We start from the raw sequence: 12,663 nt of genomic DNA, 5'->3' as shown, positions 1-12,663 counted from the left end.
AAAGTATTTTCATAACGCGCAGTTTAAATAAATAAACAAATGCACCACATCTCGTTTATCCACGCGAGATTTCCGGGGGACTAGTGAGCGCGAATTCGACGAGCTTTCCGCTGGTCCTTCCCATCGTCAGCTGTGTTGAGTGTGGCTGCTGCAAACAAGGTAAGCAGCAACTCCATAACCTATCTTATCAGTCCTCTAAGTTTCTTATAACAAAGCATAAACAACCACAAAATACTCAGCTGCTGTCTTGCTTCATAGTAACTGTCTGCTTAGCGTGTGGCGTTAGTTAGCCAGCTAAGCTAGTTCTGTAACGCTGCTAACCAACTGTTGTAGACAACGTATAACTCAACTATACCTGCGGCTACTATTCTGAAATTCTTCATCATAAAACTTGCCGAACAAACGGTTAAGAAAGCCAATAAATGGTTGTTTAAACGGAGAACGAGAGTCCCTATTTGAAGTTCAACAAACAACAAATAAGACTCTATACTCGTGACTCTGGTGCAAACTTCCTTTCACTTTCCTTTCTCCCTGAAAGTAGATTGGCTAGGATGTCTAAAAGGAAAAGCAGCTCTGCCAATGAAAACCCCACCAAACGGGTCAGACCTCAGCAAGAGGAGGAGGAGGAGGATAAAAATGTTGCTGATGATGACCAGGATGATCCTCTAATGAAACAGGTGTGTACACTCATTGTCATGTTATCAAGCCATCTAGTTTTCATCTCTACAAAGAAATTGTATCTGTTCCCCCCCCCCCCCCCCCCCCCCCCCTTATTGTTTTCATTTTTCTTATTTTTTGTGTTTAGGTGCAATGTGCTGGTGAGGTGGTGGGTGATGCAGGGATTGTGGAGAGCATCACGTTGAAAAATTTTATGTGCCACTCACTCCTCGGCCCATTCACTTTTGGTTCCAATGTCAACTTTGTCGTCGGCAACAATGGAAGTGAGTGAAACTGCTATAAGTGTGGTGTTCCATTTAGGAGGACTAGCAATTTAGATCTTCTGACCTGAAAATAAGAGAAATCCTTGTTTCACAGAAGATTTGGCAAAAGGTGTCTGTTACTATGGCAACTGATGCCCCAAAACTTGGTTAACATGATCATAGCTCCTTATGCCAGACCAGTGTTCAGGCTCAACTCGCTACAAAGGGGCTAAACTACTTAACTGAAACACAGCATTTTTTTAGACAATGTGTCTGGGCAGGTCTATATCTTGTTATACTATGGCCATATAGCAGATAAAGGTCAGGCCCATATTGATGTCTAGCCATCACATACCAATTTTAGTGAAATTATATGATTTGAAAATTTATGGAAAGAGGCATTTTTTTGGATCAGGGCCATGACATGCTCACCTTTAACTGTCAATACAAATGCTGTACAAGTGAAATGAACATATAAGAGGTTATTAAGATAAGCATTTTATTCAGATTAGAATTTTAAAGGAGCTGACAGCAATTACCATATGGAAGTTTGTGTTTAACCTACAACAGTGAGTGATGAAACTGATAAAGTGCTTGTACCTTGTATCAGTAAGCAGAAACTATCTTGCCTCACAAATAATTTAGTTGTAGTTTGACACTCATCTCAGGCCCATGTTAACAAGATTATAAGGGATGAGCACTGATAGAATGAACTAGTCGTTATCCACAGTGTAATTTTTGGGCTCATAAGTTCCACAGAGAGCCTAAATGAAAAATTAAATTTTGGTTTTGTTTGTGGTTCTTGTGAAATATATTGTGTTGTGTTTAATATGTGCAGCTCTGTGTCCATTCAATTCACTAGTGTTTCTGTAAATATCAGTCATTAATTGATATTATGTTTCACAGTGGTACATTTTTTTCCTTTGTACAAACTGCTTGTGTGACAGGTGGAAAGAGTGCCATCCTGACTGCTCTCATAGTTGCTTTAGGTGGGAATGCACAGGCCACGAACAGAGGATCATCCCTCAGGGGTTTTGTGAAAGAAGGTGAAAGGTAAACCTTGTACCACATTGTGTAATGGACATTATTTGTCATTCTGTATCTGAGAAAAGCTGTGGTTATCTTGAAGCACCTGTCAATTATGGCAAAAATTATTTGAATATGATCTTGTGAGTCCTCTGGCACAAACCCACAAGTTCCTTGTTTGCAGTGTTTGGTGTGGTCCACTGACTTTTCTTAAAGAAAGAAGAAGAAAAAAAAAAAGAAGGCACTAAAATTTTGAGAATTGGTGTCTTGTCTGACTGGGACTCTCATGTCCCATCGTGAATGCAACATTGTGAGAAATAACACTCGATAGATTTGAAGTGTGTCACTGTTTCCTCAGCTCTGCAGATGTATCGATAATCCTGCGTAACAAAGGACGGGATGCTTACAAACCTGAGGTGTATGGTCCAGCCATCATTGTAGACCTGAGAATAACACGTGAGGGGTTAAGAACCTATAAACTGAGGAGCAAATCAGGTAAAGACCATGTAGGTTTATGGATATCTCATTACTAATATTTTCTAACTAATATAATATTTTCAGTATTTGGTGGAGAGACCACTGCTACAGCTTGGTACAACAACATACAGTGTCATATTTCCACAAAGTAAATTTAAGGTTGAACATCTTTTAAAAACAACAGTAATATTATTCATTTATATTATTAATTTTACAATTACAAAACACTGCTGAAGAGTAAGAATATGAAAGGAATGAAAGGACAAGACATAGTCAAACTTTTGCAATATTATTGAGCAACTGTAGCACTTACATTTATTCCCTGATTAATTCTTGTTATATATTAAGGGTTCATGAGGTTTTTTTCTCATAGGTCAACTTGTCTCAACCAAAAAGGAAGAGCTCTTGTCCATCCTGGATAATTTTAATATTCAGGTATGAGAAATACAAGTTTTGTACAGTACAATGCTGTTTAAACTCTAGCAAATAAAATTAAACTGTGCGGGATAAACCTGTGTTGCTGTGTTGGTGAGAAGTAGTCATTTTTAAATTGTTTTCATCCAAAGGTCAACAATCCCGTGTCAGTTCTTACTCAAGAAATGAGCAAATACTTCCTACATTCCAAAGGTGAAGGGGACAAGTATAAGGTTCGTCTAAAGTAATTAAATATGACTTAATTTTTAAGTGAAAGTCTTTATCTGTTGTTTCTGTGTTGTATTATTATTATTATTATTATTTGTATTATTTGTATTATCATCATTATTATGATTAATTTTTTAAAAAGTATCTTTTTCTCAGTTTTTCATGAAAGCCACACAACTGGAGCAGATGAGAGAGGACTTTGTCTACATCAAAACCACCAAGCATGTCACAGAGGATAAAGTGGAGCAACATAGTGAAGTAAGAATTAGTTTGCCTTACATGTTCATTTTAACTATATATAATGTAATTATATTTAACCATAATAGACCGGTAATACATGCTTAGGCTTCATTGTGGATAGAATTTGTGAGCCTGCAGTTATTAATTCAGTGGTGTAGCTCGGACTTGTACAAAAATTGGTAGGCACAATGTAGGGTGATTCCTGAGTGCAGACATAAAGTTTGCTGATAATCGTTCAAAGTGGGCGGGACTTATTCCAACAAATCCAATTAAATTGGCCTTTACCAGTTACAACTGCAGCTCTGACGCTGGCGTACCTCCTGATACTTGCCTCTTGCACGTCGTGCTGTGGGCCTGACTTTGTCGGAGCCTGCGAGGCGAGTGGACGATGTGCGTGGGAGGCTTGGGCTGTGCGTGGCACTTCATGGCAGTTCTAGTTTTATATGATGTTTGTGTGACTGTTACAGTGCTTGAAAGACTTGAAACGAAAATACCAGGAGAAAGAGGACCGTTACAAGAGCCTGGCATCACTTGACGAAATGCACACCAAACTGGAGGAGCTGCAGAAACAGATGGCTTGGGCTTTGGTGAGATAATTTTCTCTTTTCTTTTTTCTCTTAATTTAGAATTTCCAACCCTCTTAACCCATTCTTCTATGTCCCAGGGACGCTGGATTAGTGCAGTTATTATTTAAAAGATGATTAATCTAAACATTATGAGTGTCAATGAGTGCATGTGTAAAATTTTATAGGTAACAGAGATGGAGAAGGAGCTGGAGCCAATAAAGGAGAAGCTGCGGTCAGACAGACAGTCCACTCAGAAATATGATGAGAAGGTGGACGAATGGAAGGTATAGTACTTCTGTGGTATTCATAAAAAAAATCAAGAGTTAAAACAGTATGTATTTCATTCTACATTAAAGATAACAAGTTATTAAATGTGTATTTTTAGTATAACCTATAATTACTATTAATTACGGAACTACTATTACTGTGTGTTGATAGCTCACACCAAAACTTGTCAATGCATAGTCTTTAACGCCCTACTTGACTGATCTGTTTTTATGTTATCATGTAGAACAAGGTGCAGGAGGCTGAGAAGAAGTACAAGCAGATCCAGGAACAGTTGGAGAGGATCACCCAACAAGTCCAGGAGCTCCAGCCCAAATGTGCTGAGCTCAAGGCCGAGGCACAGAGACGTAATACTCATCTCAAGTCCAGCGAGGTCAGGTTCCTAAGATTTGTTTATAATATTTCTTCAAGTCCACAAATTTGTAGTTTAAGTTCCTAACAACCACATCTTGGTAATGTAGTCAGATTAACCTCATGTTTTTAAGTGACCAAGTCTACAAAAGAAAAAGCTGTCTGTCTCTAACTTTATCCATCAATACTAATGCATGGCCTGTGACACTTGTTATGCAACTCTCTAATGGCCAGTGTTTCTGCTCTTCATGTATGTGCACTCTCTAGGTCACTGTGCACCGATGCAAAGCTAACCTGAGAGACCTGGAAAAGGACAAGGTTCAGTTGTCCTCAAGGATAAATGATCTCAAGCTGAGGTATGATTTCATCCTATTTTTCGTGTGTTGCGTGCGAGCTGAAACATGTTTTCAGTTTATGTTAACTCCCCTGTGCTTTTCCTTCTCCTTTTAATTTTAGTCATCACATTTTTTAATCTCTCTAGCATCAGTCAGACAACAGGTGCGGAGAGTCAGGCCAGGACAGAGCGTAAGGAGCAGATCCAGGCCGAGCTGGAGAACCTGAGGCACCAGATATCCACTCTAGGCCAGCAAATTGACCAGTATCAGCATGCCTGCAACCGTGCCAAGGAAGAACAAGGAAAGATGAGGTGAGGAAATAGAAACTTGGCCTCAAGTAAAGTTAATCATGCACAACAGATTGACATCAGAAACTACCACAACAATATTATCCACAAATCAGTTTTATGTGAATTCCTCCCTCAGTCCTTCTGTTGTATCAGTTCTTCTACTTAATTCTACCAGTGAGTTAATTTGTAAATACAACAGAATTTGAAAGGTTCTCTTGTTGTATAGTCCAGGTAGGTGACAATCCCCTCAAAAGTCTTCTCAGTAGTCCAAATTAAAATTGGCAGTCAGGGCCCTTTGTAAATAATTGACTCCTTGCCTTACCTTAATAAACTCAATTAAAAAGAAGACTTGTGTTGAAGAATCCACTTAGCAGTAGAATTATTAGAAGAGAATCATCCTCTAACATAATAAAATGTCCACCTCTTTCTGTCTTCAGGAGAGAGCAGGGAGTGCTCCAGAAGTCCATTGAAGCCAACGGAAGGAACTTGCAGACTATGGAAAGCAGTCGCTCCAATCGGCTGCGGCGTTTTGGAGAGCACATGCCCACACTCCTCAATGCCATTCAGGAAGCTCACAGAAAAGGCCAGTTCAGGCACAAACCCCGAGGACCTCTGGGTAAGACTCAGTGTCCAGTTGTGAACCCTTCAAATCACAAATATAATACCAGACAAATGGGGCAGCACATTTTTATCATAAAAGTAGGAAGAATATGCACTGCCTACAATGTCTTTGTATTTGGATATATGTTTAAAATGAGACCAAACATCATAAAACTTAGTAATCATTAGTGTATTGTGATTAGAGATTCAGAACAGGCATTGTTGGTCATTTTCTGTCTGTCATTGTGAGGGTCAGCAGTCAACAATAGTGCCTGCTATTAAATGATAACAATATTAACAAAAGAGGGAGATGTTTTCTTCCTTCAGTAGGAAGCTGAGCAATGTTAGACCCTTGTTAAACTCAGGTTTAAGACCCAGAAAATGGTCACTTTGTCTTTCTGAAAGTTGCAAAAACTTTTCCCTCTGCAGGTTACCTTATTAGCCTGAAGGACCCAGAGCTGGCCCTGGCTATAGAAGTTTGTCTTAAAGGCCAGCTGCAGGCCTTCACCTGTGACAACCATGAGGATGAGAGGGTTCTGCAGGGCCTCATGGCCAAAGTGTTCCCCGCAGGCCGCAGACCGACCATCATTACCAGCCAATTCCTCCCAAAAATCCATGATACAAGAAAAAAGTGAGGACACGTACATTATATGGAGGCATTTATCAAAAGCTTGTTTAAAGTGTAGTAGTACATTGCCTGGAATGTGATCCTTAAAATACACATTTTGTGTATCACTTAAATTGTGCAAGAATATGAGAAGAGTTAAAAACAAGTGATCTTCGTCTGTTTTGTCTTTTGTGTCAGGGCCGTGAATCACCCGGAATACCCGTCCGTGCTTCAAGCTCTAGAGATTGAGGATCCAGTTGTGGCCAACTGCCTGATTGATCAAAGGGGTATAGAGAGCATTCTTCTCATTAAGGTAACAAGCAAGTTCTTGACAAGAAAAGTCCCAGTAACACATGATAAGTTACATAGCCAGGTATTTGAAGCAGAAGTGAACTGCTTGCAGCTTGAATATGATCATGAAGCGGTTTATATGTTTTTATAGGTTTGTAATTTCATCCATGATCTGATCTTGTGCTTGTTGTGATCCATTTAATCGTATCTATTAAAACCCAGCCTCATATTTAACACTTATGAGAACAAAGGTTTCATTTAAGATAAGTGTAACCACTGTTTTTATTTTTAGGGTTCTGGAGGTGTGGTGCATTAACATGGATTTTGTTTTTGTGTGCGTATGTGTTTAGAATCGCACAGAGGCTCGGAGAGTGATGCAGGGCAGAAATCCTCCACAAAACTGTGTCCAAGCCTTCTCTAAGGAGGGAGACCAGATCTTCAATAACCGTAATTACACTGCTGAGCAGACCAGAGCCAACTACCTCACAGGAGATGTTGAGGAGGAGATCAGGTGTGTGTCTCTGTCATATGACAGAGACATATATACACACACACACACACACACACACACACACACACACTGTCATAATACTCTGGACACCTCTGGTCACCAGGGGCATCTTCTGTTGACTTTGTGGTGTTGTTGAGTTTAATAAAAGAAATTCTGAATATAATCTTTGAACAGTAAAACAATTAAGGAATGAATATGTACCACAACAGGGAGTGGTTGCATAAACTTAACTCTTGTCTTCTATCTTCTACCCCTACCTTCTCTGTTTCCTTCACTCTGTCTGTTATCTTGTCTCTTGGTTACTCTCCTTCGTCTCAGGCATTTGCAGAGGGAGATGGAGAACCAGAAAGGTCAGGCAAACCGCTTTCAGCAACAGATGAGAAAGTTGGATGAAGACATCAAACAGAATGAGGGGCTGCTGAGAAGAGCTCTCATAGAGCAGAAGACTACCAAAGTAACATTTTTTACCTCTTATAAATCAGTATTCATCTCTCTGAACCAAGGATATTATGAAATGTTGATACTGTGAGTTTGCCCATGAAGTTTGTGTAATTGTGATTGTGATTTAGGATAAGGCCATGAAACTAGAGCTGGAGCTGACAGACCTGCAGAATGTGGAGGAGCCTCAGTCAGAGGATCTCAAGCCCCTGGTTTGTAGAAAACACATCAGAGCAGTGCAATATGTTAAAATGTTGTAAAATTGGGGTGGCCCAGTAGTCGAGTGGTTGGGACGCGTACCACGTGAGCACAAGACACTCTTAGAAGGCAGTCACGACTCCCAACCGGCCCGACTCTTTCCTGCATGTCATTCCCCTCTCTCTACCCCCTTTCATGTCAGTCTCCACTGTTCTATAATAAAGGCACAAAAGCCCCAAAAAATAATTTTAAAAAAATGAAAAAATGTTGTAAAATTGAACATTTGTGATTTGTTGCTGTCACCACTCTATCACAGGATGAGGATCTTCAGGAGATCGTTAGTAAGATTTCATCCAAGCGAGCTGAGTACGAGGAGGCACGAGTTCAGATGGCTGACCTCAAGGCCTCCTATGAGAAGGCAGAGCGGGAGTACAAGCAGCACAAAGACCAGATCAACAATATTGCTGAGGAAGCTGACTCGATCAAGGTACTGTAATGCCTAATGGAGCCAGTCTGTAAAGACAGATTCAGATTAGCACCCTTGGCATATTGTGCTTACCGTTGAATTTCCAAATCGCAGCATGTCAAACTTCAATTTATTTCAGCCAACATGATGAGTAAAATGGTACATACTCAGTATAGGTAATAGGGTAATAAGAATGTGAGATCCCTCTGTATTTGTAATTAATGGTCAAAGATTGGCTGAATTCTTGATGTGTTGAAATATGATACACATTCTGATTGATACTGTTCTTCCACAAGCACAAGTTTACTACATTTTCAGCAGCTCTACAGTAAAAACCCTCCATCAGCACCGACTTCCTTTGTTTCCTTAGATAAAGTTAAATTAAATTCCTGGCTGGCTTTAGTTTGCTGAGGCTTTTGCTGTAAAGAAGCTGCATAAAGCTTCCTCTCACTTTGCACTAACGTTAGAGTAACATTACACTGTTTCTTAATAAAGGTCTAAGAGATTAGAAGAGCTCAAAACTGAGTCTCAGCATGTGGCCAGACTTCATCAACTTGTATAAATTATTAATTGCGCCAAAAAGTTACTGTGTCCCAGTCATTTAGTGATTATTCTCAGCACAGTCTCACCATCCTACATTAATGGGTGCAGCACATGTGGTTATTTGTTGCTTGCTTGTCCCGCTACAGGAGGAGCTTAGTAAGGCTGACCAGGAGGTGATGAAGTTCAAGCATCATAAGAAACACTATGATGAGAAGCGCAGCACCCATCTTCGCAACATCCAGACCCTTGAAGCCAACCTTGAAAGCAAAGAGAAGGAACTTCAGGTATGTGATGCGGAGATAGAGCAAGGTCAAAAGCATGTGGAAACAGTGAAGAGGAGGGGGTAGTTGAGTCAGATTTAAAATTTAAGATCAGAGGTGAACTTTCATTATACACACAGAACACACCTTTTAGCTTAACACTTCACACAAACAGCAGTTGCTGCTTTGGAGCAGTGTTATTGTATGTTATACCTTGGTTTTGAGAGTTTAATAGCCATCAATTTATTACTGCTGCAGATTGTGGACCTTCTAGTTTTACCTGCCTTTTACGTCAGAAATTGATGGTTTGCTTCACTCTCTGGCTTAGACATCTGTGTCAAAGGCCACAGAGATCAGTCCTGAGCGCCTAGAAGTGCGTCGGACAGCCAGGAGTCTTGATAGCGAGATAAACCGTCTCAAGGTTAAGATGTCTACCCAGCAAGAACAACAGGGGGACCGCGAGGAGGTTGTGAGGTATGTTACCACAACAACTGTGATAAATCATAGTGAAATAACCATAGTCATTTAGTGTCATAACTGAAGTACAGCTAAAACCACCACACCAAACCTCAGTTGATTCATGTAAACATGTAAATCTTTCTCTCTTACCTTTCTTCTCTCATCTAGGCAGTACCATGAGGCTCTGGAGAACTACAAGAACCTTGCACAGCAAATGAAAAACCTCAACACCTTCATCAAAAGCCTCGACAGTGTTATGAACCACAGACTCCAGGTTTACGCTGAGCTCAGGAGGCAAGTTGTCATATCCAAAAATTAATTTCTTGACTGTATCACCTGTCTCCCCCCTTGTTTATACTATTTTTCTTCGTTCCCTCTTCGTCCATTTGATCCCTTTTTTTCTGCATTACTTATTTTCGTAGGTTCCTCTCAGCCCGCTGTAAATACTACTTTGACAGCATGCTGGCCCAGAGAGGCTACACTGGAAGTATGACCTTTGACCACAAGAATGAAACCCTCTCCATCACAGTAAGAGGAGCATTTGTTTAATCAGTTGGACAAAACATTAAACCTTGTTTACCCCTCAAAATTAAAATTGAAATCATGTTTTTGGTGGATTGTGTAATGCCAGTGAACTGTAGGTCACATGAGTTGTGTTTTCATAATACACATTCCCAGGCTCAGTTCAGAACAACTTCTAACCTAGACTGTGAGAGGCAGCAATTCTAGTCTATTGGAGAACAGGCTAAACTATATAGCAGCGATGTTAAAGTCTAAATTAGAGCCCACCGAATTGTTTCATTGTTATCACTCATGAAAACATTAGACATGACTGCTACTTTTAGTCAGATCTCGTTAAGTGAAATGCTAATAACAAAGCTTTCTATGTGCAAGATTAATTTCTCATCCACTGCTGTGTAGGTGCAGCCAGGCCAAGGAAACAAGGCTCACTTGAGTGACATGCGCACTCTATCTGGAGGCGAGCGCTCCTTCTCCACTGTCTGCTTTGTGCTCTCACTTTGGGCCATCACAGAGGCGCCTTTCCGCTGCCTTGACGAGTTTGATGTTTACATGGTAATCAGAGAGTTTTTTCTGTTATTGTTAGGTCTTCCTGGATATGAAATACCTAAACTGTGAAGTGAAATCTTCTCTAGAGGGGAAGGGGAAGTTGGGACAATGTTTATATCCAAGGTTTTTGAAGAACTGTCTCACCATGTTTAGCCTCACTTATCAAAACATAACATAAATTTTGGGTTTTGTTTTGTTCAATTAGGACATGGTTAACAGGAGGATTTCAATGGACATGATGCTGAAGGTGGCTGCTGGTCAACTCTACAGACAATTCATTTTCTTCACCCCACAGACCATGTGTGTAATCACTGCTTTGTTTATATTTTTTTATATTAAAGCAGTTTGACCACCCAGATACAGATTTATTGACTTAGTTACTGTATATTTAATTGGCAAACATCAAGGGTACAGCCAGATATTCATCTTTGTTGTTTTTCTCCCATTTTTATTTTTCTCAGTAATCTTCCCATGAGCAAAATCATCCGTATACTGCGAATGAAAGATCCCGACCGTGGCCAAAACAACACACAAAGAGGTCAAGACGAGGACCAGTAGTATTGCTAGCTCACTTTATATCAAGTGAGGTGATGAAACCACTAACAGGTGCGAAGACCCTCCATGAGTGTCATACCAGGACAGGCCATAGCGGGGTTAGAAGGTTTGCTTCTGCCAGTAAAAAAGCAAGAATAACTGTTCAAGTTGTGTTTCAGAGGCAGCATATTAAATGGTTTGTACAATGTCATTGAATTACATTGAGGGGTTTATACAGGGGGGAAGCATTTTATATCCTTTGTCAAATAATTTAAATGGCTTAGATGAAAATTGTTATGTTTATTAAATGCTATTCATTAAAGAAAAGTTCACAGACACATGCAGTGTTGCTGGGGTTTTTTATGCATGGAAATATATTTCAGGACAAAGGCTGGATTATATTGGAGAGTTTTTCCATTTTTGACTTAGTTTGTATTTCAGCTAATATAAATTGTGTATAAGTAAAAGTTGGTAGTATACAACATTATGTAAGGTTGGGTTTTTAAAGGAAGAAATTCATCATAATTTAGATTCGCTATTATACGTTTCTTTTTTTAAAATTAAATTTAAATTTTTCTTTTTGACCACAAAGTGACATGACATGGTAAACACATAATCCTTGATGTTGCTCAGTTCCACTTATTCTCTGGACTTGTCAGATTTCAGATAGACATCTAAATTCATCACTTGCACAAGGTTATCTAGACCCTCACTTTTAAGAAGGACTGATTCACTTTGAATCACGTTCATTAAATCCATTATAAAACGGTTGTCTTTTGGATGAATTCAAGAGTAACTATGACATTTTGCTGGGAAAATTCATACCAAAAACCTCCCATAGCATAAAAGCTCTTTGTGGTGCAGAGCTGAGATTCTGTGGCCTCTTAGTGTGACAGCTTCTGCTAACTCATCAGTCGGGCTCTGTGTTTCCTTGAGCACGCGAAAGCAACTGGCACTGTCTTATATTTATGTATGTATGTTACTGACATCTCTAAAAACTCCTTATCATCTCACTGCTTGTGCCACAACATTGTTAGAACACCACAAATTATGAGTCACATTTTCTTGTTTTGTAATTTGATGTCACTGGTCACTGTTACCATGGAAATATGACTCTTAATTGTAAGTTACCCAAGCATATGCCAGTGCTTGTTTTGTTTTTTTTTACAAGAAAGGCTCAGCTGAGTAGCAGACAGATCAAGATAAAGGACACTAAAATGGGAGAGGGTGCATTTCAAGATCACCTAAGAATGGACTACCTTGATTAAGAGGTGTTTAATTCATAGGACTGGCAAAAAGCAGCCATTCTCATCTGGTTATTTACTTCACAATAGTGAAAATATCTCTAAATAGTATCCATCTCCCACCCTAGCTTTCAAACTTTTATTGTCCACCAAAAATCTACTTTTGTTACTATTCTTCCACTGCAGCTTAACAGCTTAACAGGGAAAACAGTTGTGGAAATGCAAAGGAGTATGGACTTTGTCCCCCATTTTTTACAGTGAAAGACCTTTAGGAGAGGGTCTTTTAATGGTTGTTATGAACAGGAAGGATCA

At 39.6% G+C, this 12,663-nt stretch overlaps 1 protein-coding gene across 2 annotated transcripts; it reads left to right on the top strand.

Moving 5' to 3' along the window:
* Positions 1–49: 49 nt before the first annotated feature.
* On the top strand, positions 50–11,445 carry LOC139622127 (structural maintenance of chromosomes protein 6). 2 transcript variants are annotated; one of them, XM_071479279.1, is made up of 27 exons: positions 50–159; positions 542–677; positions 806–941; positions 1,868–1,973; positions 2,305–2,441; positions 2,797–2,858; positions 2,990–3,070; positions 3,222–3,323; positions 3,773–3,892; positions 4,057–4,155; positions 4,383–4,529; positions 4,775–4,863; positions 4,989–5,153; positions 5,570–5,748; positions 6,162–6,363; positions 6,538–6,652; positions 6,981–7,141; positions 7,460–7,595; positions 7,711–7,791; positions 8,094–8,264; positions 8,933–9,070; positions 9,375–9,520; positions 9,674–9,799; positions 9,928–10,033; positions 10,427–10,579; positions 10,779–10,873; positions 11,035–11,445. In XM_071479279.1, the coding sequence occupies exons 2-27, from the start codon at positions 552–554 to the stop codon at positions 11,129–11,131; spliced, it is 3,276 nt and encodes a 1,091-aa protein (XP_071335380.1). In that variant the 5' UTR covers positions 50–159; positions 542–551; the 3' UTR covers positions 11,132–11,445. The 2 variants fall into 2 exon arrangements, with proteins under 2 accessions (XP_071335380.1, XP_071335382.1); XM_071479281.1 differs by having other exon boundaries at positions 71–159; positions 539–677.
* Positions 11,446–12,663: the final 1,218 nt, after the last annotated feature.

This window comes from Trachinotus anak, unplaced genomic scaffold (genome assembly GCF_046630095.1).
Source record: "Trachinotus anak isolate AG129_WGS33_773 ecotype Australia unplaced genomic scaffold, CSIRO_AGI_Tana_v1 ptg000005l, whole genome shotgun sequence".
Classification (NCBI taxonomy): Eukaryota; Metazoa; Chordata; class Actinopteri; order Carangiformes; family Carangidae; genus Trachinotus; species Trachinotus anak.
This window is presented reverse-complemented; position numbering and strand designations above follow the sequence as displayed.

What these genes read in the sequence shown, in the direction of transcription:
- LOC139622127 (XM_071479279.1), top strand. Translation starts at nt 552, where the DNA reads ATGTCTAAAAGGAAAAGCAGCTCTGCCAATGAAAACCCCACCAAACGG. An exon ending in CTCATCTCAAGTCCAGCGAG is followed by an intron (nt 4,530 to 4,774) that starts GTCAGGTTCCTA and finishes TGCACTCTCTAG; the next exon opens with GTCACTGTGCACCGATGCAA. An exon ending in CAGAGGATCTCAAGCCCCTG is followed by an intron (nt 7,792 to 8,093) that starts GTTTGTAGAAAA and finishes ACTCTATCACAG; the next exon opens with GATGAGGATCTTCAGGAGAT.